The following is a 27,455-nucleotide window of genomic DNA, read 5'->3' as shown; positions in this document are numbered from 1 at the left end:
AACATCCACTGTCTAGAACCAGGATATTTTTCATGTTGCCCTACAATCACAAAGACCACTATTGATTAGTTTTAAGGACCCAGACTTGCTTGGATCATTTGGCCTTGTTAAGTTTGTTAGCATTTGCAGCGGATTTAGTTTCAGAGTTTATGCTAACATGCTTTTTATCAGACTTTATATCAGACTTTGCATTAGAATTTACACTAGAAGGAATTACACTAACTTTCTTTAAAGAAAGTTTTATTTCATAATAATCATAGTACAAAATATGATATTCCTTACAAGTATAAATAGAATTCCATAAACTACCACAATGAAAATAAGGATTTTGTGGTTTAAACCTAACAGACTGACTCTTAACTCCTGATCTAGGAGGTAAAGAGTTTATATCTTTATTTTTCCAGCAAAAAGAAGCAAGATGGTTAGAGTTTCCACAATTATAGCATTTCTTTCTAGGAGCATTAGGAACAGACGTATAATTATTACTTTTATTCACACCTTCCTTTCCATTCCTATTTTTCCTACCTTCCTTTACCTTGTTCACATTTTTAATCTCTTTCAGCTTATACTTAAGCTGCTTTTTTGTCATTAAGCCAATGTTTATCAAAGCTGGTTTATCCTGTTTTAATTTTTTAGAAGTTGACTTTTCTTTGACTTCTGTTTTAGAGTCTTTCATCTTTAAACACCGAATCCTCTTTGAAAAAGTATTTTCATCGAATATCTTACATGTTATGTGCTATATGTGATCCGATTGATGTGTTATATGCGTATATATGTATTGTTTGACTATTTGAATCGTAACTTTCAATCCGAAAATCGGATTTGGGTGAAACGAAGGGTAGATATAAGCTTATAACGAATAGAATCAAGTGTGAATGAGTATTAATATACACTTGTGATGTCTGAGCAGAAGAAGCGAGGCATAGGAAAGGGAAGCAAGTAGTCGGTAAATAAGAGTTAGTGATCGATGGCCAGTGAAAAGATAACGAGACAAGATGAGACAGGTATTTCCGAACCTTCTTGTGATATATCGTGAGTGATTAAATGGTTTTGTTTTATATAATTATTATGTTTACACCTATATTAGATTAAAATTTTGTAACTTTTTGTTAGAAAAAATTAAAAAATAAATAATAACTTGAAAAAACAAACTTTATATCAATATATTTATATTAGGGTGAAAAAATCAAAACACTTAATTTACCTATATACGGACGGAGCTGTCCTCTACTAATTATGCATGTTTGTGTATTTTACTTTTATAATTTTTTATAAAAAATTATGCATATTTTGAAATTGCGTATTTATTTTTATATAGTGGCTAAAGATGTATATTTGAATTCGCACCTCCGTGATGCATATTCTTTATAAATGTACATTTTGGACAAAACGCACCGGACATTCTAATAAAGAAATGTCGGAGGCTTGAAGCTAAAAATTAAAAAAAGAGAGCCTATTTTGAACATTTTTTCTTTATTATTTGTCTTTGCATATGGTAAGTTATTATTTTGTAAAAGTTGGTTTAAAAAAAAAGGCGTGTCTTTAGTAGTTGGTCGTATCTTCGTCTTGACGGGGAAGGCCGTCCCAATGAAATGAAAACAACAACTATAGATACAACACGACATGTATGTATAGCACGCCAGAGGAGGCAATCGGGTTGTGAAGATTTCAAAGTCAAAGAAAGGCCAATTAGGCTCTCTTTTGTACAAGAAGAAGAACATTCTTTCTTTCGTAATATTACCAGGAACTTTCTTTCTCTTTTTCTCTCCTCACTTTTCTTCTCCCCTCTCTTCTAACCATAATTTCGAATCGTATCATCACACATTTGTTCATCATTTTTTCAAATTTTAAAATTAAGTAAAATTACCAGGCACTTAATTTGTGTCGGAGGCTATTATTATTATTATTATTGTGTGTTGCATACTTAGTGATGAACTCGGACGCTCCTTCTTCGAGCTCCGGACCCGCTGGATCGGCCGATTCCACTGCGCCTCGTCGCAATTCTAAGCGCCCTAAGTGTATCCTCTCTCTCTCTCTCTCTCTCTCTCTCTCTCTCTCCTCTCCTCTCCTCCCTCTCTCCCTCCCTCTCTCTCTCTCCCTCCTTCTCTCCTCTCTCCCTCTCTCTAATCTCTCTCTTTCTCTCTCTATTTTGACCTATTTAATTGAATTTGTCAATTTGATAATACGGCTATTATAATTGTTTTTTTCTTTTGGATTTTATTGTTTAGTGGTTATGTATATATTGTGCAGTTATTTATGTGAAAGGAATTATGGTTGGGTATGGTCAAATTTTAATGCTGATTTTCGTGTTTTTTTGTTTGATTTTAGATTATAGGAGCTGGTAAATTTTTGTTTCTAGTTGCTTTTTTAAATTTTACTGCTTTGTAGCAGAGTGCAGTAATTAGAGGCATGTTGGTAATGGAATAACTGATGTTGACATCATGTAACGGATACTTCAACAGTTTGCCTCACACGAGTTAGTTGGCACTTCCTTGTGGTTTTGATGCTTTGTATTTTGTACACTTAAAGTTTATATTCAAGATGGACAATGTTTTTAAATTAAAATTGAGCCATTTTTTAAAAATTATTATTTAGTCTTTTTCTAGCTGATGTAGCTATCATGTTTTGGCAGTGTGACCAGGAAGTTTTTGGTTCTTATCAGTTCCTTTATGTCTGTGCAAAATGTTTGAACAATTTGTTGTATGTATGATGCTCTTTTTTTAAAAAAAAAAAAATTGCCTCAAATATGGCACATTTTGATGAATTTTGTCGAAAGTAAATTATTACTTGCTTTGTAGTTAATTTATATCTAAACATTCTTATGTATTTATGTCAGATTCAAAGTTTACTCAGCAGGAGCTTCCAGCTTGCAAGCCGATTCTAACACCTGGATGGGTAAATATAATTTCAAATTTTTTGCACTTCAGAAACTTTTTACTAAATAACATGTTTGGGAACATGTATATAGTGATAACAATGCTTCTATTTGCAGGTGATCGCATCGTTCCTGCTTGTTAGCGTTATTTTTATCCCCATTGGAGTAGTTTCGCTGCTTGCATCTAAAGATGTACAGAGTTTATGATTATTTATTCCTAAAGACTTCTTTCTGGATAGTAGGATCTTATCACTAAGCTTTTAACTGACTTTTGAGCTCTATTATTTGTCAATAGGTTGTAGAAATCATTGACCGCTATGATTATGAATGCATTCCGCAAGAATCAAGAAACGACAAAGTTAAATATATTCAAAACTCTACAGATAACGATTGCACAAGGAGATTGACGGTAAACATAGTTTTTGGATCAAAAGTGTTCTCACTGTGAATGTATGTAATATTAGTCAAGATTCATTACATAAACTACACACTTCTTAAAAATATTTTTTTGTTCCTGTGCAAAAATTATAGGTGAAAAAGGACATGGATCATCCTATCTATGTGTATTATCAGCTTGACAATTTTTATCAGAATCATCGCAGGTATATACAACATTACTATGGCATTGGAATAATATTTAACCCGTGCTGTCATTCTTAATACGAGTTGTGTATTAAATGTAATTTACGAGATTTTTATGTATTAGAGCAACTCCAACAACTTAGCTATTTTGGATATCTTAAAGTCTAATATAAGGAATATGGAGAAAAAAATTACTCGGTATCCTAGTGATTCCTTAAATCACTAAGATCCACTAAGATCTTCTTCCCCTTCCTTATCTTTAGCTAACCTCTCTGCTCTTCTAACTTTTATTTTATAATATATATTTGAAACAAACACTTTCTCTTTCTTCACTTTATGTAATAATGTTACTTTTTAATGATTAAATATTGTATAATGAATGAATATAGGGAATGTTGTTGGAGTTGGGAATAGCTATTGATGTCTTAAGTTACTAAGATCCAATATTTTATATTAAATTTAGGGAATAAACTAAGAAGCTGTTGGAGATGCTCTTAGTATTGTTATATTTTTCTCATATTTGAGCTAGACTTGCTAAATAATTTGAGTTCCGAAACGCGTGACGAAGTATTTGCACTATACTGGAAAGGGATTAGGGAAGTCACTTGTGGAAGTTCATCACCAACTTCTGCATATGTAACTAATTTAACATTTGAAACTTGCCTGGGCAAAGCTAGAGAAAGAGGGGAAAAACGCAACATCTAGCTCTTCCCATTTGAAACTTTGAATGCATATTAAGCATGCAAAAACGGTTAAAAATTGGACCACAGTGGTCCATTACTCTTGGAATCATATACAGATACAATTGTCCTCTTTGGACATCGATACCTTTTCCGGGTATATATCAAATAGGTGTCATTCTTGGAAAGTTACATGCTTTTATATCATAATGCTTCCTTTTCAGATATGTGAAGAGCCGGAGCGATCAGCAGTTGAAAGATAAAAAAGATAAAAACGAGATTAGTTCTTGTAAACCCGAGGATGATGCTAATGGGAAGCCAATTGTTCCTTGCGGTCTTATAGCATGGAGTATGTTCAATGATACATATAGCTTCTCCCGCAGTAACCAGTCACTGAAAATAAACAAGAAGGGGATCTCGTGGAAGAGTGATAGGGAACACAAGTTTGGGAAAGATGTATTCCCTGAGAATTTTCAGAATGGAAGCTATATCGGCGGTGCGAAACTTGATTCCTCAATCCCGGTAAGCATTTGACTGTAATAACAAGGTGGAATCAAGTAACTGGTAGTATATAGATGTTCTCCGCAGATAAGGATGACAATTTAAACTGAACCGATGGATACCTGATCCGTTCCGAATGAATTTAACCAAACCTAATTATCAGGTTTGAGTTTTTTCTTTTAAACTCGAATGAGTTCGGGTGATTTGGTATTTATACAAACTGAACCGAAGCCCGATTGGAAACCTTAGCCGAACTCGACCCAAAAACCGATCCAAAGTCTGCTGTATTATATTTTTATATGTTTGTATACGTATATTATACATTTTATAAAATTCATGTTATTGTTTCATAAATATAATTTTATATTATATATATATATATATATATACTTTGAAACCTTTTATAAAAACAAGGAATTGATAAATAAACTCCTGTTCTTACTATTTGATAAATAACCTGTTTGCGATCCCTAGAACACTTTGATTTGTTCTCTTTAAGTAATTTAATAAAGGCTTGTAAATGATATATTGAGATAAAGAGAAGAGACTTGTTAATTTTGCTTATCCGGGAAAAGATTTCTTCAAGTAACTTGTAATGTCATTACCAGAAATAAATTAATAGATCCACATATATTCTGATTTTGTTTTCTATGCATAGGTTCTAGTGACTCTAAAATTTTCTTATTCCCACTAAAGACACAAACTGGTATTCCACCAATATTGTTTTCTTTTTTATTTGGCTGATGAATTCTTGTAAAATTGTGCATTATTATTGTAAAAATGGTAATAACATGTTTTGATGGCTTGAGACTTTATTTTTCTTGATGGTTAAAGTTTAATACCTTCTGTTAAATTGTTATAATTTTGATGGATTATAGCTGAGTAAACAAGAAGACCTCATTGTCTGGATGAGAACTGCCGCTCTTCCAACTTTTAGGAAACTTTACGGAAAGATAGAGGTGGATCTTAAGAAAGGTGAAGTTATTGATGTGCTACTGAAGAACAATTACAACACCTATAGCTTCAATGGTAAAAAGAAGCTGGTGTTGTCGACCACTAGCTGGCTTGGTGGAAAGAATAATTTTATTGGCATTGCATATCTCACTGTTGGCGGATTGTGCTTTTTACTGGTGATGGCATTTTCCGTTATATATGTAGTTAAGCCAAGGTATATATTTTCTTCCTTGTGTTTTCGTATACTACTGCTAACACACCTGAGAAAAATGTTATAGTCAATTAAATGAAGTTTATGAAATATGGATAAAGCTTTAATGTTTAACTGGTATTGTAACTGAAATTTATCACTAACCATAAAATCTCCGATTTTTATTGTTGCATCAGTTGCATCAATTATATGCCAGGTATTTATCGGATAATATGTGATAGTGACAGACCTTATGTTCCTGGATACGTCTTATACTTCTGAACTTCTTTTCTTGGCTACCTTTGTTTTTTAGTAGTTAGTATCCATTAGCAGCTTATTTTGCTGTTTGCCTGCTTCCATGTGTTATTAATGCATTTTTGAGTTGGTAGCAGCCTTTTGATCATCTAAATGAATATTTCCTCTCTTTTTTTTCAAAAATATTTTAGAATGTGAATCTATTTTATTGCCTCCTAGATGCTTGGATTTTTTTATTCGAGATTTATTTTGGATGAGCAAGTGTGTGGGGCGGGGGCGGGGGCAGGGGGAGGGGGGGGGGGTTCAGTTTAAGTTCAGGCTGTGGCTTTATTGATTCTCTTGGCTGCGTGTCAGCATTTACCAATGGTATGTGTTCGATGGGACTTGTATTTAAGTATTTTTCACTATTTCAGGCGCCTCGGAGATCCTTCCTATCTGTCATGGAACATGAATCCAGGCGGTCGTTTAACAAGCTAATGGGGTTTCTTCGGTGCTTGGTTCGTAAAGTTTAATGTAAGTTAGTGTATCTGGTACTTGTGCAAGTCTTATAAAACCAAATACGTATTTAGAGCATTTTGATTGTACAATGTTTTCTAGTGTGTTGATACTTGATACTCTATGCAGTTGGAAGGTTTGTATAAATTTCAGATGAAATATAACACAAATATGCATCACTTTATTGAATTTAGGCTATGTTTGTTTTGCTCTAGTATGGATGTCACTTGTAGTATAGATTATCTTTTAACTTTTAAGTGAACTTTTTTTTGAAACTTTTAAATTATCATTGTTTGAATACTGTAATAGACGGTGTGCAATTCATAAATTATATTGCATGAAATTAATAAAAATGGTAAATTTGAAAAAGAATAAATAAGAATCATGTCAGTTTTTTTTAATCCAAAGATGAAATTTCATCAAAAAGTCAAGTACTTAGCAAGTACATTGATAAGAAAAAAAGGATGCGAGGAACCATTTTTCACAACCAACAAAGAACTAGTTACTCTAATTCGTTCAAAATTTGCTCATTAAAACCTCAAGTCCTTTAATGTTAAATTTGTTGATCTCCTTACAAACTAAACATTATGGGACCTCGAGTCCTTTAAAATTTCTGAACAATCTACCCAAGTAAGAATCATCTCTGACTTTACTGGGAATGGCTTCGACCACATTGAGGCCATCAAGCTCCACTAGAAAATTAAATTAAATACCAAATTGAACTAGAGAATGGCTCGGGTGTTTAATTTTTAGAAAAAATATGATAACATTTTGTATTATCGCATGTGAAGAATTTTTAAAATATAACATAAACGTGTAGTAGGATTTTTACTCTAACTGGTTATTTAACAAGAATGATTATTTGTTCATTCAACGATTAATTAACAAAGTATTGTATTTAACTAATTCAAATTGTATAAATGTTCGTTGGTATAAATTAAAAACTGTAGCATATTTTCTCATTTTTAACAAAATATTATAATGTCTCCGTGAAATGCGGAAATTAGGTGACCCTTCTAAGATCGTCACAGTTTACTTTACAATTTTATTTTTAAAATTTAAGATTTGAAATGGATGTTCGAATTTATAAAAGAGAAGAGTTCGAATTTATTAAAAAAATTATATATAATTAAAGTTGTATTTCTATCAAAACTAGTATAATAATCCGTGCGAAACACGGGTCATTTTTTAGATTTTTTTATACATCATGCAATTATAATGTTTGTAGAGTAACTCCAACAATATCCTTATATAGGATTTTGAGTCAAATTTTGAAGAAATAGAGATAAAATTTCTCTCCAACAAGCTCCATGTTCTCCTTTATAACATTAGGAGTTTCGAATGCTTACTCACTTTTAGGAGTGAAAATCCCCTCAACTATTATTATATTATATTTTTCTTACCCATTATTTTATATTTAATGAATGAATATAAATAGGGTAGTAAGTGTACGTTTAAAACAAAATGATTAAACTTAATCTTTAGAATGCCGCTAGTATGTTTACAAATAAAAAACTACAAATTAACATATATGTTGAATACGGAGTTGACCAATTCGAATCCACGGGAGGAGAATTCATGATTATGCCTCCTGAGTCAGAGCTTGTTGCTTAAATGCGGTTTACATTGGTTCACATGGTTTGCAGGCTATTGCGTGAGCCCGTAGGGTTTACCCAGTGCACACCCCAAGGATAGCGGCTGCGGGTTACCTACGATAAAAAAATCTTGAATTTTATTTAAATAAACTATATGTACTGCTTTATATTATTACTGAGTCCACTACTAACTTACAATTAACTTACTCAATTTAAAAAGATAAAAAATGCATAACTGAAGTCAGAATGACTTGCAATCATAATATACAATAATGTAAAATTTACATTATTGTTAATATTAAAGTTGATTTTAATGAAAAATTTAGTTTTTGAAATTCAACGTATGTATGTATGGAAAAATATTAGTTTTTTATTTACACTATTGTTAACAAAATAAGATTAAGTTATATGTATGTATGTGTGTGTTAGCATGTAAATTATTGTATGTTACATCTCTTAGTAAATTATGACGGTTTCAATTATTTATATGCTAGATATCTGATTTATGTACATGTATAATCATTATTAACATCTAGTGATATAATTGATTACTTAAATAACATGAATGTATAATTATTCAAAAATTAAAATTATGTAATAAATAAATAGCTATAATTTATATATGGTATTCACATTATCACTGACAAACAATCCATATCTATTTTTTATGCTACCGGGTATCAATCATGGTTGTAACATAAAAATGAATTATTTATTTTTAAGATTTATTATTGATATTCATGATTTTTTTTCAAGAATTCGAAAGAAAATTTGTATTTATATCGTTATTTAAACCGTTTTTAAGTTTCTTTCATTACGACTCTAATATTTTTTCATATAATAATTTGATAACATTTTATATACTATTCTTCTAAAATTAAAAAATTTCAGTTCGATAAAGTTTTATAAATATCAGTGGAACTAGTTAATTCTTTCAAATTATTGATCAATATATGTTATTTTTCCTTAAATAAATGTTATGGGTAAAAATTTAGGGTATATTGATTGCTGTATTTAATACTAAGGTTCGGGAGCTCAAGGTCTTTAATGGCTGTTCTCGTGTTTCGTAGCTTAACTCTGCATATAAGAGATGCCTACGTATCTCTGTAATCTAAAGAATCAAGCCAAAAAACGTAGTTCTAATTGGTGGGGGTGAGACCCCTTATATAGATGTTGGGAGTCCTTGAATTGGACTTGAGTTAGGAGACTTGGTGGGCAAGTATCTGAATTAAAATGGACTTTGGAGTCCTGGGAAGTAGGAAGCTGATTCCTTATCCCATGAGGTTCCTTGGAGGCCAATCTACAAGGATTTATATCCCCACTAGGACTCATCTTAATAGCTGTTTTTCTCCCTTATTAATTAATTATGAACATAATTAATTAATATTCAGAATTTTGGGCCTTGTTAGCTGGGCTTCGTTACTGGACCATATCAGGCCTAATTAATTCGACATTAATTATTTATCTAGGCAATATTTAGGCCCATATCATTTGCCCCCCAACTTCTGGAAAACCGTAAAAGATTTTGCAGAAGTTAAGTTCATTTGTTCCCTTACAGGGTATCGTTTTTGCGTAAAGTGTGGAGCGACCTACACATTCACAACGATTTGCCTTGCACACGACTTCAGGGTTATTTTAGAACTTCCCTCTTATTTTCGTACATTTTTCTCTCTTTTTAGGAATTTTCTGGTATTTTCCGGGATTTTTCCTTCAATTTCTGGGATTTACAAGAAATTTTCCTTAATATTCAGGATTTTTTCCTTTATTTTCAGAATTTATCCTTTTTCTGGATTTATTCTCAATTTCTGGCTTAAAAATCGATCAAGAGATGTGCCGAATCGATCAGGATTCCAGATCGAAATCGATCAGGGTCCTGATCGAATTAGCTGTCACTCTGCCCCTCTGGTCGATGGAAATTCGACCAAGATTCGTGCCAAAATCGACAAGGATTCCTGTTCGAATCGATCAGGATCCTGATCGAACTAGCTGTTATTCTGTCTCTCTGGTCGATAGAATTTCGACCAGGATTTATACAAAATCGACCAGGATTCCTGATCGAATTGACTGTGTTTTTTACAGTGAGGTCAGAGATGGAGTAAGCAAGGAATCCTGATCGAAATCGATCAGGATTCTAATCCATTTAAACATGCTTCTTCCTTTTTGTTCGAACTAAGATTCGATCAGAAATTTATCCTTTTTCGATCAGGGCTCTGGTCGAACTAAGTGACTTTTTACACCTCTAATCGAATGAAATTTCGATCACAGTTCTTCCCTCTCTCGATCAGGACTCTAATCAAACTAAGTGAGTTTTTGCCCCTGTAATCGAATGAACTTTCGATCACAATGCTTCTCTTTTTCGATCAAGACTCTGATCGAACTAAGTGATTTTTTGCCCCTATAATCGAATGAACTTTTGATCACAGTGCTTCTCTTTTTCGATCAGGACTCTGATCGAACTAAGTGATTTTTTGCCCTTGTAATCGAATGAACTTTCGATCACAGTGCTTCCCTTTCTCGATCAGGACTCTGATCGAATAATTTCTTCCAAATTCTGGTCAATTTCTGACCTGTCAGTTTCTATTCCCGCTTCTAGCATGTTCCTGAAGCTTCCCTTTTGTGGGATTTTCTCAAATTGGGCCTTGCCTTATGGGCTTTAGGCGCCTCGTATCCCGAGCTTTTCGGCTATAAAAGAGAATTGAGAAGTGAGATTCCTCATTTCACTTCTCACTTCTCAAACTTGCCTCAAAACTCCTCAACTCTCTCTCACGTTTCCTCTCTAGAATGGCGATTTTCGGTGACTTCAGCCACCGTAGTTCCACCACCTTCAAGTTTTTCTGGGTTTCAAGCCTTCATCCGAAAAATATCAAGGGCGGATCGTGATCTAGCTCATTTGGGGAAGATGAACACTTCCAAGAGAGGTACTGCCATTCAAATACAATCTCCCTACACTTCTTTAATTGATATGATAAACTCTAGAGGTGATGAATATCCCTCTTTATCTGACATAGATTCATATAACCACGATAATACTTTTCACGAGTTTGAGGGTAGAATCGAGGCTTTGAGCACCACGTATAGACTTCCACCCCACCTTAGGATTACCCCGGCCGCCCTTGAGGATAGGACATGTAACTGGGAGGGCGACACTTTGTTTATTTATCGAGGAGCCCTGACAGCAGGTCTTAGGTTCCCATTTCACGAATTTATTCCTCGCTTACTTGCAGACGTAAAAATCAACCCATTTCAACTCCTTCCTAATGCATGGAGGAATATTATCTGCTTTATGGTTCTCTGTCTTAGAAATAAATTTCCTCTTTCCGTAGCTGTCTTTAGGAAAAATTTTAAGTTTTATAACAGTTCTTTATCTCAACCGGGCTGGGTTTTAATTCGTCAACGGCCCAAAATTCCCCATATTTTTTATGGTAACTCTATAGTTGAGAATAACCCCAAGTGGAGAGACGAGTTTTTTAGGCTGACTTGGGCTGGGGGTGATTGGGCCACACTCTTCCGTAGGCCCTTTTGCAAAGTGTCAGATGGTAGTCCTGGTAGCATCCGGCTAACTGATGAGGAGGAGGTGGCCTATCAAGCCCTCATTTCGGATGACGGAAAAACAAACACTTGGACCCTTTTAGAGGAGTTCTCGTTGAAGAAAGTTGGTCTCTCTCAGGCCAGTGATAAGGGTAACTTTACCTGCGCAATTACTTCATTTCTTCTTTTATTGTAGCTTTATTATCTCCAGAATTTTAATACTTTTATTCCTTTTCTTTCAGCTTGCGAGGCCATTAAAAACATCAACAAGCCTAAGGAGGGGGAATCTGGCCGCCAGAAAAGGGCCTAGCTGAACAAAGACCCCTGGAGCAAGGCTGATGCTCCTTCCTTCCTTAGGCCCCACGTCCCGGTGGTCGAGCTGGGGGACGATGTGGATCCTCCATTCAAGGCACACTCCTTTAGGCCTAACTGGGGCTTCAGGAGGAGCGATACGATGGTTGGATCCATCAAACATGCCAAGGACTGGTCGTACCATTCCATCACCCCCGACGACTTCACTGACATTGTCACGGGGAATGACATTGAGTCCATTGAGCTTCTGGGTTCTCAAGCCCAAGCTGCGTTAACATCCCTTTCCTTTCTCTTTAAATTCCAACTTTCCTATTTTTATAAACTTGTGTTAACTCATGTCTCTTTGTGCAGAGCAACACCTACTTCCAGACGGCCCTCCATCAGGCTAGGTCCTGGAAAGGGAACTCAAACGAGTTTGAGAGGGAGATGAAAAAGTGGAAGGAGAGAGCAGAGGTCCTGGAGAAGAAGCTGGCGACGAAGGGGGAAGAGCTAAGGCTCATTCCGAGCTGGTTAAGCTTAGGAGTGATAAGGAAAAACTCATTGATGATTACATGGATTATGATAAATTCAAGAATCTCATGGAAATTCACGATGAGGGTCTTTATTCTCTGCAGTTTACCCAGGGATGGGATGCAGCTGTGAAGGCGGTCTCGGAGAAGCATCCGGGCCTAGTAGATCCCAAAGACTTTATAAGTCCTGAGCAGCCAGAGACAGAGGATAGCTTGGATTCTCTCTTCAACTCTCCCCAGCCTGATGATTGTATTCTGGATCCCAGCACTGCCTCACCTCCTGCCTCTCCCGTGAAGGATGCTGAGAAGGAAGGTGTCGAGAAGGAACAGGGGAAGGAGGGCTCCCACATGGAGGAGTAGAGTTTATAGTTTGTTATTTTTATTCATAACTTATTGTATTCAGAATTTGTTTGTATCCAGAACTTATTACCCTTCGGGGTTTATTTATGCTGCTTTCTTCTTCATACCCTTCTCCTTTAATTTTTCAGCACTTATTATGCTTTTAAAGAGAATGTTCAATGACTTGAAGTACTTGGTCCTTTGAGTTATGCAGCAAGCACTCCTTGTTAGAAGAATTCTTGAAGTTTTCTTCTTTTAATGATCAAAGCATGATTTTTGTTAAAATCACACAAAGTATTATCACAACTTGAATATCCAAAGGTTGAAATAATTTTAAACTCATTAATATAAGTCTATTTCTCCAAAACCTTACATGGTATGGGTTCGATCCTTAACAATGATGAATTAATAATGTAAATCCTACTGGAATTAGAATATAAAATCCTACGCAAGCAAAGCTTCAAGGTGCTTTTCAACCTACTGGTCGTTTTGACAAGTGAGAATCGTGCTCAACTGATTTACACATAGTAAACCTTCAGGTTTTGGGCATGCCAAGTTCTCGGGACTTCAAAACCATCCATAGTCTCTAACTTGTAGGTTCCTCTCCCTTGAACGCTCTTAACCTTATATGGTCCTTCCCAATTTGGGGCGAGCTTTCCTTTCTGCCCTAATTCAGAGGCTTCCACTTTTCTAAGGAAGAAGTCACCTTGCTTGAAGAATCTTTCCTTAACCCTCAGGTTGTAGTAGAACGAAGCCTTTTTATGATATTCCACTATCTTTGCATGTGTTTCATCCCGTACTTCATCAATTAGATCTAGGGCTAATCTTTGCCCTTCCTCATTTTCTTCAGCGTTAAAGGCTTGGATCCTGGGAGACGAATGTGATATCTCTACAGGAACAACCGCTTCTGCCCCATATGCCAACATGAAGGGAGTGGCTCCGGTAGTGTATCTACAAGTAGTTACATAAGCCCATAGTATTGGGAGTATTTCATCCACCCAGTTATTCCTCAACTTCTCGATCCTCTTCTTTAGTCCATCCAGGATTATTCGATTTGCCACTTCTAGTTGCTCATTAGCTTGCGGATGAGCCACGGAGGTAAATTGTAACTCAATCTCATTCTTCCCACAATACTTCTTGAATTCCTCGTTATTGAACTGTGTTCCATTATCGGTAACTAGGATACGGGGAATTCCATAACGGCACATGATGTTTTCCCACAGGAATTGTGCAACCTGCTTAGTTGTGATTTTGGCCAAAGGCTTGGCTTCAATCCACTTAGTAAAATAATCAATTGCTACAATCAGGAACTTTCTTTGTACCGCGACCATAGGGAAAGGTCCAAGGGTATCCATTCCCCACATGGCAAAGGGAATGGGAGAATTGATAGACGTCAACATCTCGGGGGGTTGTCGAATGACAGGTGCATGTTTCTGACAACGATTACACTTCTTCATGTATTCTTTGGCATCGACCATCATCTCTGGCCAATAGAAGCCTAAACGGGTTATCTTTTGAGCTAGTGCTCTGCCCCCCAAGTGTTGCCCACAGATACCTTCATGTACTTCCTCAAGAGACAAGCGTACCTCATCGGGCCTGAGACATCTTAAGTAAGGAATCACATAAGATCTTTTATACAAAATTTCATCTATCAAGGAGTATCTCAGTGCTCGAACAGCCAACCTTCGGGCTTCAGTCACATCATTTGGCAACCAGCCGGTTTGAATATGGGCCTTAATGGGATCTATCCATGATGTCCCCAGTCCTATAGGAGCTACAAGCTTAACATCAATGCTCCGTGTCTTCAAAACACGGAAGTATACACTTTCTGAACTTTCCTCTATCTCAGATGAAGCAAACTTTGACAATGCATCTGCCTTAGAATTTTCCTCCCTTGGGATGTGTTCAACATGGCACTCATCGAATTGAGTCATCACAGCCCTTATTAGGCGGACATACTTAGCCATTGTATCATCCCTTGCTTCAAACTCTCCCTTGACCTTGGATATGACCAACGTTGAGTCTCCAAAGACTTTTAAGTTCTTGACCCTTAGTGTTCCTGTTAGGCCGATGCCAGCTATCAAAGCTTCATATTCTGCTTCGTTGTTCGTAGTTGGGAAGTCTAACTTCATAGCATATTCAATTAAGAACCCATCAGGGCTTTGTAAAACCAAACCTGCTCCACTTAAATTTGTTTTTGATGCTCCATCAAAATAGAGGACCCAATATTCTTTTTCCTTAACTTCCTTCCCTTCGTCCCCTTTATCACCTTATGTGTTTGGAGGTATAGTATCTTCCTGCCCCCCGACTTGTTGGTTGGGTATGGTACATTCCACCACGAAGTCAGCCAATGCCTGGGCTTTTATTGCCGTTCGTGGCTTATATTTGATATCGAATTCTCCCAACTCTATTGCCCACTTGATCAGCCTCCCACCAGCCTTGGGACTATGAATAATATTTCTCAGGGGCTGATTTGTTAGCACCTCAATTTGATGAGCCTGAAAGTAAGGACATAATTTTCTTGAAGCCATTACCAAAGCTAAAGCAAACTTCTCAATAGTTGAATAATTTAACTCAGCTCCATGCAGAATTTTGCTGACATAGTATACGGGTTTTTGGATTTTCAGTTCCTCCTTAACCAATACAGCGCTCAAGGCACTCTCTGAAACGGCCAGGTACAAGTATAAAACTTCATTCAAAGATGGCTTGGCCAACAGCAGGGCCTGAGCCATATATTTCTTTAATTCCTCGAATGCCTTCTAGCTTTCCTCACTCCATATAAAATCCTTAACCTTTTTTAAGGACTTGAAGAATGACAAGCACTTGTCTACAGAGTTTGAGATGAATCGTCCCAATGCAGCAACCCTTCCAGTGAGCTTTTGGACATCTTTGATAGTTTTTGGTGGCTCTATGTCTAGGATTGCCTTTATTTTATCGGGACTGGCCTCGATTCCTCTCTTGGAGACCATTAATCCTAAAAAATTTCCAGATCCTACTCCGAAAGCACACTTTGTAGGATTTAACATAATCTTGTAGTATCTCAGGACCTCGAAAGCTTCCCTCAAATGGGTTATATGGGCTGTCTTTACTAGACTCTTGACTAACATGTCATCAACATAAACTTCCATGGTCTTGCCAATAAATTCCTTAAAAAATTTATTTACCAACCTTTGATAGGTGGCTCCTGCATTCTTGAGACCAAATGCCTTAACAAGAAAACAAAAAACACCAAAGTCGGTAATGAATGATACCTTTAGGATGTCATCCTTATGCATCCTGATCTGGTTGTATCCACTGAATCCATCCATGAAACTTAGCATCTCATGACCAACAGTAACATCTATCAATGTATCTATCCTCGGCAACGGGAAACAATCTTTTGGGTATGCATCAATTAGATCAGTGAAGTCCACACACATTCTCCACTTTCCATTTGCCTTCTTTACCATTACAGGGTTTGCTAACCATTCCGAAAATTGAATCTCTTCAATGAAATTAGCCTCTAAGAGCTTCTCTACTTCTTGTTTAATAGCTTCTTGCCTCTCCGGAGCGAAGCTTCTTTTCTTTTGCTTCATTGTCTTCCGACTTGGATCCACATTCAGCTTGTAAGTGATCAGTTTCGGGTCTATACCTGGCATATCAGCTGCCGAGCATGCAAACACATCACTATTTTCTTGCAAAAATTTCACCAACTTCCCTCTAAGGGGATCCTCTAGTGTTGCTCCAACGAAAGTCACTTTCTCAGGATCTTGGGGGGGCTAAAGGAACCGAAACCAAGTCTTCTGTTGGCTTCCATCTTTTTTCATCATTCTCTCGAATATCCAGATCCTCAATAGGCAGAACCTTCCCCCCAACTCCATCTGCCCTCAGAGAGGCCACATAACAGCTTCTTGCCATCTTTTGATCTCCTCTCTCTTCTCCAATCCCATTTCGGGTGGGAAATTTCATAACTGAATGGTAGGAAGAAGGTACTTCCTTGAAGGCATGTATCCCTGTTCTTCCCATAATCGCGTTATAAGTTGAACTAGCCTTCACCACCACGAAGTCCAACATCTGTGTTGCTTGCCTTGGTTCCTGACCTATGGTTGTTGGCAACTTAATTATGCCTTCCACGGGGCATTCTACTCCTGCAAATCCATATATCGGCATATTAGTCGGGGTCAATTGAGAATCATTGTAACCCATCCTCAAGAAGGTATCATGAAGCAAGATATCCATCGAGGCTCCATTATCTACAAGGACCCTATTCACTGGGCTGTTCCATATTATCGGTGTTATGACCAGCGGGTCGTCATGAGGAAATTTCACACCAAGTCAGAATCATCAAATGCCATTGTCACTTCTGTCCTAGCCCTCTTTGGGGCTTCCCCGACAATATGCATGACTTCTCTAGCATATGCTTTCCTTGAATTCTTGGATAAACCAGAAGCAGTTGGTCCCCCAAAGATTGTATTTATCATAGGCCCTCGGGGTCGCGGTCCTCCAAAGATCGCATTTATCACCGGTCCCCTAGGCTGGGGATTTCGCCCCTGATCATCTTGATCTCTCCTACGATCATCAAAGTTCTTTCTCACATTGTTGTTCCTATCTCCTCCATCTCCAGTGTACTTGTTCAATCTTCCTTTTTGATTGAAGAACTCTATTTCGTCTTTCAATTATCTGCACTCATCGGTGTCATGACCTACATCCTTGTGAAATCTGCAATATTTACTCTTATCTAGTTTGGTAGGATCAGCCTTCAAAGGTTTAGGCCAACGAATATCTCTATCTTTCTCAATTTCCATTAAGATCTGGCTTCTGGGAGCAGTCAGCTTAGCGTATTCAGTGAACTTTTGCCCAGGTCCTCCCTTCTTTGGGGTTGAATCAGGGTTTTGATCAATTCTGGGATACTTGTCCTTAGCGATTGATAAGTGGTATTTTATACCACTTAGAACGTCTTAAAATGGCTTAAATTGGTGTCTTGAAATCAAGTATTTTGTGTATTTGATGCGTTTTCTAGTGTTTATGCATTTCAGGGTATTAGTTGCATTTCGGGGGAGGAATCATCAAGAATAAGCCTTGGCATGTGTTCACCATTGCGAGAGGAAAGGAATGGGCAGATTACGGCGAAGAAACGGAGCAAACCTGGATTTTTTCCAGTAGAGGCCTGCGCGCCCGCGCAGCAATGCTGAGCGGCCGCACAGCAACCTGCGCGCCCGCGCAGCTATGCTGAGCGGCCGCGCAGGGTCGGGGAAAAAGATAAATTATTTTAGACTTCTACTTCTGTTTGGCTTCCAACTTCTATGTAATCTGAGTTTTATGGGACTATTATATAGGTAGATTTGAGACGTTTTCACAGAGATTATTAAGGGGATTATGTTTTAGATTGTGTTTTACGCAAGAAGCGAAGGAGATAAGGAAGAAGACCGATTTAGCACACCGCAACGAAGGGGAAGCATATTTTCTTATGATTCTTGTTTCGTTGTAACGTTGGATGCTAGTTTTCTTGCTTTGACTTATTTACTCTTGTGACGTACTCTGATTTAATATAATTAGTTTAGTTATTATTTTCTTGTGTTTGTTTGTCATGATTTCATATGAACCCATGATGGCGATAAGTTCTATTATGGGCTAATCGTGATCATGGGGTTGCAACGGATTTATTATGAAATTCTTTAGTTAATTGTTTAATACTTTAGTGTGTGATGATTGCTTGATATCTAGTATTGGTTGTGCGTATTCGTCTTATGTGCGTCGCGAACATATAAGATAGGGTGTTAATCTCTTGTGAAGCGATGGTGGACCTTGAGATTTAGAACTTGCCATGCTAGCATAGGTTCATGTACGTTGAGCATGATTAGTGGGTAACTCTAACAGTTTTATTTGCCCTATGTAATCAAAAGGAATAACTTGAGCTTAAATCGTTGTGTTGTCAATTTCTGTAGACATATAGGAACTCAACATAATTGATGACTATTCAACTTCTATCTTAATTGTGGGTGCTTGGTAGAATGGTATTAGTACAATGAAAGTTGGCTTTTATCAGTTTCGTGTTATTCGATTAATATCATCACTGTCACATGCTAAAGGTAATAACAATGGCTATAGAAGGAAGTAATAATGAAGTTGTGATCTCATGAGTGTTTTATTATTGATAAATTGAAGTGTTAGTTAAGTGGTTAATTAAGTAGTTAATTATAGTTAATATTTAATCAACAATTTTAAGTGTTATTATCTTAACATTGAGAAGTAACCATACATTGGTGAGTGAGTTTAATTAGAAAATAACTTAGTCTGAGTCTCTGAGGGAACGAACTAGAAAATATTCTATATTACTTGCGAACGCGTATACTTGCATGAATATTAGCGCGTGTTTTCACCCTAACAAGTTTTTGGCGCCGCTGCCGGGGACTCGGCGTATTTTTTTAGTTTATATACTTACCATCATTGGTCATTAGGACTCAGTGATTAGGACGTAGTAGTTACTTACTCTTTTCGGTTGTGTTTCAGGTACTTTAGCAAGCGTTTATGCAAACTCGTTCTCGTGCTCGCAAGAGGACTTTAGATACAGCTGAGGAGACAGACGAAGTTCTTGATATTCCGGAGAAGTTAGATTTTGAGGATTCGGATTCAGGAACTGAGCAGAAAGAACCAGTAAACATGGGAGATCGTATTGTTCAAGCTGATCCAGCTCTTATGGATTTTTCTCGGCCTAAAATTGATGACATTCAGTCAATCATCCTTCATCCGGCTATTAAAGCTAACACCTTTGAAATCAAGCCGGGCACTATTCAGATGGTGCAGAATTCTGTTTCTTTTGGAGGAGCGGCAACTGAAGACCCCAACATGCACATAAGGAATTTTGTCGAGATCTGCAGCACTTTTAAGTATAATGGCGTGACTGATGAGGCTATCAAATTGAGGCTTTTCCCATTCTCACTGAGGGATAAGGCTAAAGACTGGTTACATTTTGAACCAGCTGGGTCCATCACTACGTGGCAAGATCTTGCGCAAAAGTTTCTGGTGCAGTTTTATCCAATGGCAAAGACTGCTGCTATGAGGAGTGCTCTTACTCAGTTTGCGCAGCAACCTACAGAATCTATGTGCGAGGCTTGGGAATGCTACAAGGAAATGTTGAGAAAATGTCCACATCATGGAATGCCAGATTGGATGGTGATCACTGGTTTCTATAATGGTTTGGGGGCCCAATCTCGGCCCATGCTCGATGCAGCAGCTGGAGGAGCCTTATGGGCTAAAAGCTATACTGAGGCGTATAATCTTATAGAGACGATGGCTGCAAATGAGCATCAAAACCCAACTCAGAGGATGACGTCAGGCAAGGTAGCAGGTATTCTGGAAGTTGATGCAGCCACCGCTATTGCAGCCCAGCTCCAAGCGCTATCAATGAAGGTTGATTCTCTGGCTACGTATGGAGTTAATCAAATAGCTATGGTTTGTGAGCTTTGTGTAGGTTCTCATGCTACGGATCAGTGTTCTCTTGTCAACGAATCTGTTCAGTATGTGAATAATTATCAGCGACAACAGCAGCCTGTGCCAGCGACCTATCATCCTAATAACAGAAATCATCCAAATTTCAGCTGGGGGAATAATCAGAATGCTATTCAGCCACCATATCAGCAAGGAGTGAGTAAACAGTTTAACCCACCTGGATTCCAGCAACCACAGCAGTATGCTACAAGGCAATCATATCCTCAACAGGGAAGTACAGCTGCACCCACTAGTGCTGATTTTAAGGAACTTAAGCTGTTGTGCAAGAGTCAGGCGGTTTCTATCAAGACCTTGGAAAATCAAATCGGTCAATTAGCCAATGCAGTGCTCAATCATCAACCTGGCACTCTTCCCAGTGACACGGAAGTACCAGGCAGGAAGGAAGCTAAAGAGCAAGTCAAGGCTATTACCTTAAGGTCTGGAAAAGTGGCTGATGCTGAAAAGGCAAAGGAAGTCGAAGCTGAAGTTAGAGATGAAGAATCTAAGCAAAAAGAGAAAGCGGCGGAACCAAGGAAGACTACTGTTGAACACACTCTGCCTGAGGCTAATACAGGGGAGAAACAGCTCTATCCTCCACCACCTTTTCCTAAGAGATTGCAGCAACAAAAGCTGGATAGACAGTTCGGGAAGTTTCTGGAGGTGTTCAAGAAACTTCACATCAATATACCTTTCGATGAGGCTCTGGAACAAATGCCTAGTTATGCGAAGTTTATGAAGACTATTCTTGCAAGGAAGGTGAAACTGGATGACCTTGAAACCGTTGCTCTCACGGAAGAATGCAGCGTTGTTCTGCAGCAAAAGTTACCACCAAAACTAAAAGATCCAGGAAGCTTCACCATTCCTTGCACCATTGGCAATCTAACTTTTGACAAGTGCCTTTGTGATTTGGGAGCAAGCATTAATCTGATGCCGTTGTCGATCTTTAAAAAGCTGGATCTGCCTGATCCAAAACCCATATACATGTCGCTAAAATTGGCTGACCGTTCCATTACTTACCCAAGGGGCATAGTTGAGGATGTGCTCGTCAAGGTGGATAAGCTCTTCTTTCCAGCAGATTTTGTTATTCTGGATTTTGAGGAAGATAAGAAGATTCCCATAATCTTGGGAAGGCCTTTCTTGGCTACTGGCCGTACCTTGATAGATGTGCAAAAAGGTGAACTTACTATGCGGGTCCAAGATCAGGATGTGACCTTCAATGTATTCAAGGTAATGAAATTCCCTACAGAAGATGAGGAGTGCTTAAAAGTGGATGTGATTGATACTGCGGTTACTTCGGAACTCGATCACATGCTAATGTCTGATACATTGGAAAAGGCCTTAGTGGGGGATTTTGACAGCGATGATGAAGATAGCAACGAGCAATTACAATATCTGAACGCTTCTCCATGGAAGCGAAAGCTGGACATACCATTTGAATCTCTTGGTACTTCTGACCTTAAGAATGCTGAAGGGAAGCTCAAACCATCAATAGAGGAAGCACCTACCTTGGAGCTCAAACCATTACCTGAACACTTGAGGTATGCTTTTTTAGGTGATTTATCTACGTTACCTGTTATTATTTCATCTGACCTTTCAGGTAGTGAGGAAGACAAGCTCTTAAGGATTTTGAGAGAATTCAAATCGGCTATAGGATGGACCATAGTAGACATCAAGGGGATAAGTACTTCATATTGTATGCATAAAATTCTGCTAGAGGAAGGTAGTAAGCCAACTGTGGAACAGCAGCGAAGACTGAATCCCATCATGAAGGAGGTGGTGAAGAAAGAAATTCTGAAATGGCTAGATGCAGGCATCATTTATCCTATTTCTGACAGCTCGTGGGTGAGCCCCGTACAATGTGTACCTAAGAAGGGAGGTATCACTGTGGTCGCAAATGAAAAGAATGAGCTCATCCCTACTCGAACAGTTACAGGATGGAGAGTATGCATGGATTATAGAAAATTGAACAAAGCCACAAGGAAGGATCACTCCCCCCTTCCATTTATTGATCAAATGCTTGACAGATTGGCGGGTCATGAGTATTTTTGTCTTCTGGATGGTTATTCCGGGTATAATCAGATTTGTATTGCACCAGAGGATCAGGAAAAGACTACCTTCACTTGTCCATTTGGCACATTTGCTTTTCGCAGAGTTTCGTTTGGGTTATGTGGCGCCCCGGCCACTTTTCAGAGATGTATGATGGCTATATTCTCTGACATGATTGGAAATAATGTCGAAGTGTTCATGGATGACTTCTCCGTCTTTGGACACTTATATGATGAATGTTTGAATAATCTGCGCGCCGTACTCAAAAGATGCGTGGAAACTAATTTGGTGCTTAATTGGGAGAAATGTCATTTTATGGTGCGTGAAGGCATTATCCTTGGGCATATGGTCTCTAGCAAGGGTCTGGAGGTGGACAAGGCCAAGGTGAGAGTCATTGAAAATCTTCCCCCACCTAATTCTGTGAAAGGAATCCGTAGTTTTCTTGGTCATGCGGGTTTTTATCGGCGATTCATCAAGGACTTTTCAAAGATATCTAAGCCGTTGTGCAATTTACTTGAGAAAGATGTGCCGTTCAAATTTGATGATGAATGTTTGGCAGCATTCGAGACTCTCAAGAAGAGTTTGATCACTGCACCAGTTATTACAGCACCAGATTGGACAGAACCATTTGAGATGATGTGTGATGCGAGTGATTTTGCGGTAGGTGCAGTTCTGGGACAGCGCAATAAAAATCTCTTCCATGTGGTCTACTATACGAGTAAGACTTTAAATGGTGCCCAATTGAACTACACCACTACTGAGAAGGAGCTTTTGGCTATAGTCTTTGGCTTTGAGAAATTTCGATCTTATCTGCTTGGTACGAAAGTAACAGTATTCACTGATCATGCAGCTATTCGCTATCTGGTTTCTAAGAAGGATTCGAAGCCGAGACTCATTCGTTGGGTGCTTTTACTTCAGGAATTTGAGTTAGAGATCAAAGATAGAAAAGGTACTGAGAATCAAGTAGCTGACCATCTCTCTAGGTTGGAGAATCCCGATTCTACTTCACAAGATAGGACGTTAATCAATGAATCTTTTCCGGATGAGCAGTTGTTTGCAATTCAGGAGGAAGAACCATGGTTTGCAGATATTGTAAACTATCTCGTCAGCAATATAATGCCTCTTAATTTAACATCCGCTCAAAAGAAGAAGTTTCTGTATGAGGTAAAGTGGTATATGTGGGATGAACCATATTTGTTTAAACAGGGAGCTGACCAGATCATCAGGAGATGTATCCCGTTCAGTGAGACGGAGGGGATATTACGAGACTGCCATTCCACGGTTTATGGTGGACACTATGGAGGTGAGAAGACGGCAGCTCGTATTCTGCAAGCAGGTTTTTTCTGGCCTACTTTGTTCAAGGATGCTCATCAGTTTGTTTTAAGGTGTGATCGTTGCCAAATAGTGGGAAATTTGTCAAGGAAGGATGAGATGCCATTAAATGTGATGCTTGAAGTCGAGGTCTTTGATGTGTGGGGAATCGATTTCATGGGGCCTTTTATCGCGTCTTGCAATAATCAGTACATCTTGCTGGCAGTCGATTATGTCTCAAAATGGGTCGAAGTTAAAGCTTTACCGACAAATGATGCAAAGGCAGTGCTAAATTTTCTTCATAAGCAAATTTTCACAAGGTTTGGAACACCTCGGGTAATCATAAGTGATGAAGGATCGCATTTTTGCAACCGTAAGTTCACTTCTATGATGCAGCGTTATAATGTGAATCATCGAGTAGCTACTGCCTATCATCCGCAAACAAATGGTCAAGCGGAAGTGTCTAACAGAGAGATAAAGCGTATTCTAGAGAAGGTTGTTTGTCCGTCAAGGAAGGATTGGTCTTTAAAGCTCGATGAAGCTGTTTGGGCTTACAGAACAGCGTACAAAACTCCACTTGGGATGTCACCGTTTCAGTTGGTGTACGGTAAGGGATGTCATCTACCGGCGGAGCTTGAGCATAAGGCCTACTGGGCATTGAAGAAATTGAACCTGGATTTAGATGCAGCTGGTAAGAAAAGAATGCTTCAGCTTAATGAACTTGATGAATTTCGACTTCAAGCGTACGAGAATAACAAAATGTATAAGGAAAAGGTGAAGAGGTGGCACGATAGGAAGCTACATCCTAAGTTATTTGTGCCAGGGCAACAAGTTCTTTTATTCAACTCTCGGCTCCGAATTTTTCCTGGGAAGTTGAAATCAAGGTGGTCTGGACCTTTTATTGTCAAAACTGTGTTTCCACATGGAGCGGTGGAAATTTTTGAGAATGATTCGGACCAAGCATTCAAGGTTAACGATCAGCGGTTGAAGCACTACTATGGGGACATGGCAAACCGAGAGGTGGTTAGTGCCATTTTGTTGACTACTTGAGAAAGGTACGGAACGTCAAGCTAATGACGAAAAAGAAGCGCTGCATGGGAGGCAACCCATGAATTGTTGTTACAGGAACCCTTAGAAGTTAATAACCTATCCAAAAACACAAAAAAAATCAGAAAACAGGGGCTGAAAATTTTTTATTCCAGAGACCCTCTGCGCGCCCGCGCAGCTATGCTGAGCGGCCGCGCAGAGGTCGAGTTCCAGAAAATTTTTTACAGTTCAAAAAAAAAAAAAACAAACAAACAGAAACACAAAAACAGTTTTAGCCCATAAACACACGAATTGTTCCCACTACCCCATCATTTTATCCCTTAATTCCCAAACCTTAATCTAATCCACACCCTATATATACATACACCTATCCTACATATCTCCCACAAAACTTCCTACACTTAAACCCTCTTACAAACATCAAAAATCAGTTCTTACACACTTTTATTCACAAATCAATGGCACCCAAGAGAGCACGCACTATTGACAGCAGCATCACAGTTCCTACTGCTGATTCATCGAGGGGTACTGCTGCAAGGCCTCGGTTAATTGACAGAGCTGCGGAGGGGGAGTACACTAGGCTGTTGGGGAAGCCGATTCTGAAGGAGAGGGGGTTTTTACCATCAGGGAGGGATGGTGAGTTGTTGCCCATGATTACAGAGAAGGGGTGGATAGCTTTTTGTGAGTCACCCGAAGCAGTACCGATGAGCGTTGTTCGTGAGTTCTACGCGAACGCGAAGGCTGAAAAGAATGGGTTTTCTGTAGTCCATGGGCTGATGGTTGATTATCATCCTGCGGCGATTCGCCGTGTGATTGGACAGTGAGAGAGGAAGCCTGAGGAGGAGAACTGGAATGAAAAGACTGCTGAGGATTTTAACTTGGATTTGATTTGTGCGACTCTCTGTCGACCGGGCACAGTTTGGACCCGCAGTCCAGGCAATAATGAGTATCGTCACTTTCCGGCGATCGCTATGAACAGGTATGCCCGTGCATGGAATGCATTTATATGTGCTAATATTTTGCCTTCTTCACATGCACACGAGGTCACAGTTGAGAGAGCACAGTTGTTGTGGGGAATTCTGCATGATGAGTACTATGTGGACCTTGGTGAGTTTATCTACCAAGGAATTCTGAAATTTTTGAGGGGAGCAAAGCATATGAACATCCCTTATGCATCCACGGTTACGAAGCTATGCCGAGCAGTGGGAGTGAACTGGCCGGCTCATGAGCAGTTGCAGTTGCCAGCAACTCCGATTGATTCTGGCACTCTGAATGGGATGCAGGAGTGGACCGGTGGTGAGCCTGAGGAGCATGGGCTGGGTTATCGTCTTCCAGGAGGGCGTCCAGCACGAGGTGCTACTATGGCTAGGCCAGGGCGTGGTGAGGCTGGTTCTTCGAGAGCTCAGGAGGGTGCTGGGATGGGTGATGCCCAGTATAGGAGGCTTTCACGGCGGATGGATGCCATGTATGAGACGCAGAGCAGGTTTGCTCAGGAGCTCACCCTTGCGTTAGGGACTGCTTTTCGAGGCCTTGGAGCTGATATCCAGTGGCCAGTTTTTGGTGAGGACTCTGCATACCCACCGCCTGATACTCCACCCACTGAGGGTGATGATGATGATGACTCCGAGTAGGTATACCCTGTGTTCCTTTCTACTACTTTCACTGAGGACAGTGAAGATTTTTAGTTTGGGGGTGGTAGTTAAGGAATATTGTGTGTGTGTCATTTAGTTGCATATTCATGATAGTTTAGTTCATATAGTTGCATAATTTATGCCATTTAGTTTTTTTTATGAATGTCATGTAGCTCATGCATTTACCATGATCCCTTTTGCAATAAGTTATCGACTGAATTGTGATATTGATGCGAGTGTAGTGATAGCATTAAAGTGATATTAAGTTGTATAGGTTGATATGCATGCTAGAAACAATTGTAAGTCCACTAAGTCTTAAAGAATGCGTAAGGGCTAGATTGTTGTTATGATTTGGTTGTTTTCAAGGTCAATCTACTTATTATGCTTAGAATTCGATTATAGGTTCTTAGTGATAAAGACATGAAAAAAGAAAAAATTTTGGAGAAAAAAATATGGAAGTTGTTGCTAGTTGTGGCTAGGCGTCAAATGGCTAGTAGCCGGCTCGCATATGTTGCGAGTAGTCTAGGGTTGAGCAAGATGGAGCGAAACGCACTTGCTCAGAAGTTATTAAAAAAAAAAGAAAAAAAAATATTTTTTTGCATAATTGATCAAGAGTGGGCTCTTTTGTATTCGAGTTATTAAGTTCTTAGGGGACTTTGTGCCTAGTGACCTAAGGCTTTTAGAGTCTGGGATCCGCTAACCTAACGCTCATTACATGGATACCATTGTATAAGTCTTTTGTGGACCTCACTCATTGCACGGTCAAATAAGCATTTGAGTTGTAAATAAAAAGCACGATTCCGTAGTAAGCTCCAGAGTTCTTGTAGTGTTGTATATCACTTTGTGCTTAGAATTTTTATTCTTTGTATAATCGTAGGATTGCCTTGAGGATAGTCTAGTCATAGTAATTGGTCTAGTTCCGAAGCATATCTGTTAAGCATTTGCACACACCACGTTTATGGCTGTATGTCCGTTTGCATGAGTTTATTGATCTTTAGTTGTCTAACTGCATTCATTGAGATGTGACAATTTGGTTGGTTAATTGTAGTAAGGGGGATCGTTGCATTTTCATATAGATTGCATTCATGCATATTTTTATTTGTTTTTGAGTCTGTGACGCTTGAGGACAAGCATCGAT

General features: G+C 38.6%; 1 protein-coding gene and 1 non-coding gene across 3 annotated transcripts; one reads left to right on the top strand and one right to left on the bottom strand.

Moving 5' to 3' along the window:
- The first annotated feature begins 1,544 nt into the window (after positions 1 to 1,544).
- Positions 1,545 to 6,746, top strand: LOC141713065 (ALA-interacting subunit 3-like). 2 transcript variants are annotated; one of them, XM_074516292.1, is made up of 9 exons: positions 1,545 to 2,018; positions 2,837 to 2,895; positions 2,993 to 3,067; positions 3,171 to 3,284; positions 3,407 to 3,477; positions 4,362 to 4,659; positions 5,517 to 5,806; positions 6,451 to 6,550; positions 6,662 to 6,746. In XM_074516292.1, exons 1-8 carry the CDS (start codon positions 1,931 to 1,933, stop codon positions 6,512 to 6,514), a joined length of 1,059 nt encoding a protein of 352 aa, XP_074372393.1. In that variant the 5' UTR covers positions 1,545 to 1,930; the 3' UTR covers positions 6,515 to 6,550; positions 6,662 to 6,746. The 2 variants fall into 2 exon arrangements, with proteins under 2 accessions (XP_074372393.1, XP_074372392.1); XM_074516291.1 differs by having other exon boundaries at positions 1,546 to 2,018; positions 6,451 to 6,746.
- A 13,101-nt stretch (positions 6,747 to 19,847) lies between these two features.
- LOC141715855 (small nucleolar RNA R71) lies at positions 19,848 to 19,954 on the bottom strand. Its single transcript, XR_012572602.1, has one exon. It is a non-coding gene; the product is annotated as a small nucleolar RNA R71 (small nucleolar RNA).
- Positions 19,955 to 27,455: the final 7,501 nt, after the last annotated feature.

The sequence above is a fragment of the Apium graveolens genome, chromosome 3, assembly GCF_009905375.1.
Source record: "Apium graveolens cultivar Ventura chromosome 3, ASM990537v1, whole genome shotgun sequence".
Taxonomy (NCBI): domain Eukaryota; kingdom Viridiplantae; phylum Streptophyta; class Magnoliopsida; order Apiales; family Apiaceae; genus Apium; species Apium graveolens.
The sequence above is the reverse complement of the archived record's forward strand: the minus strand, read 5'-3'. Positions and strand labels throughout refer to the sequence as shown.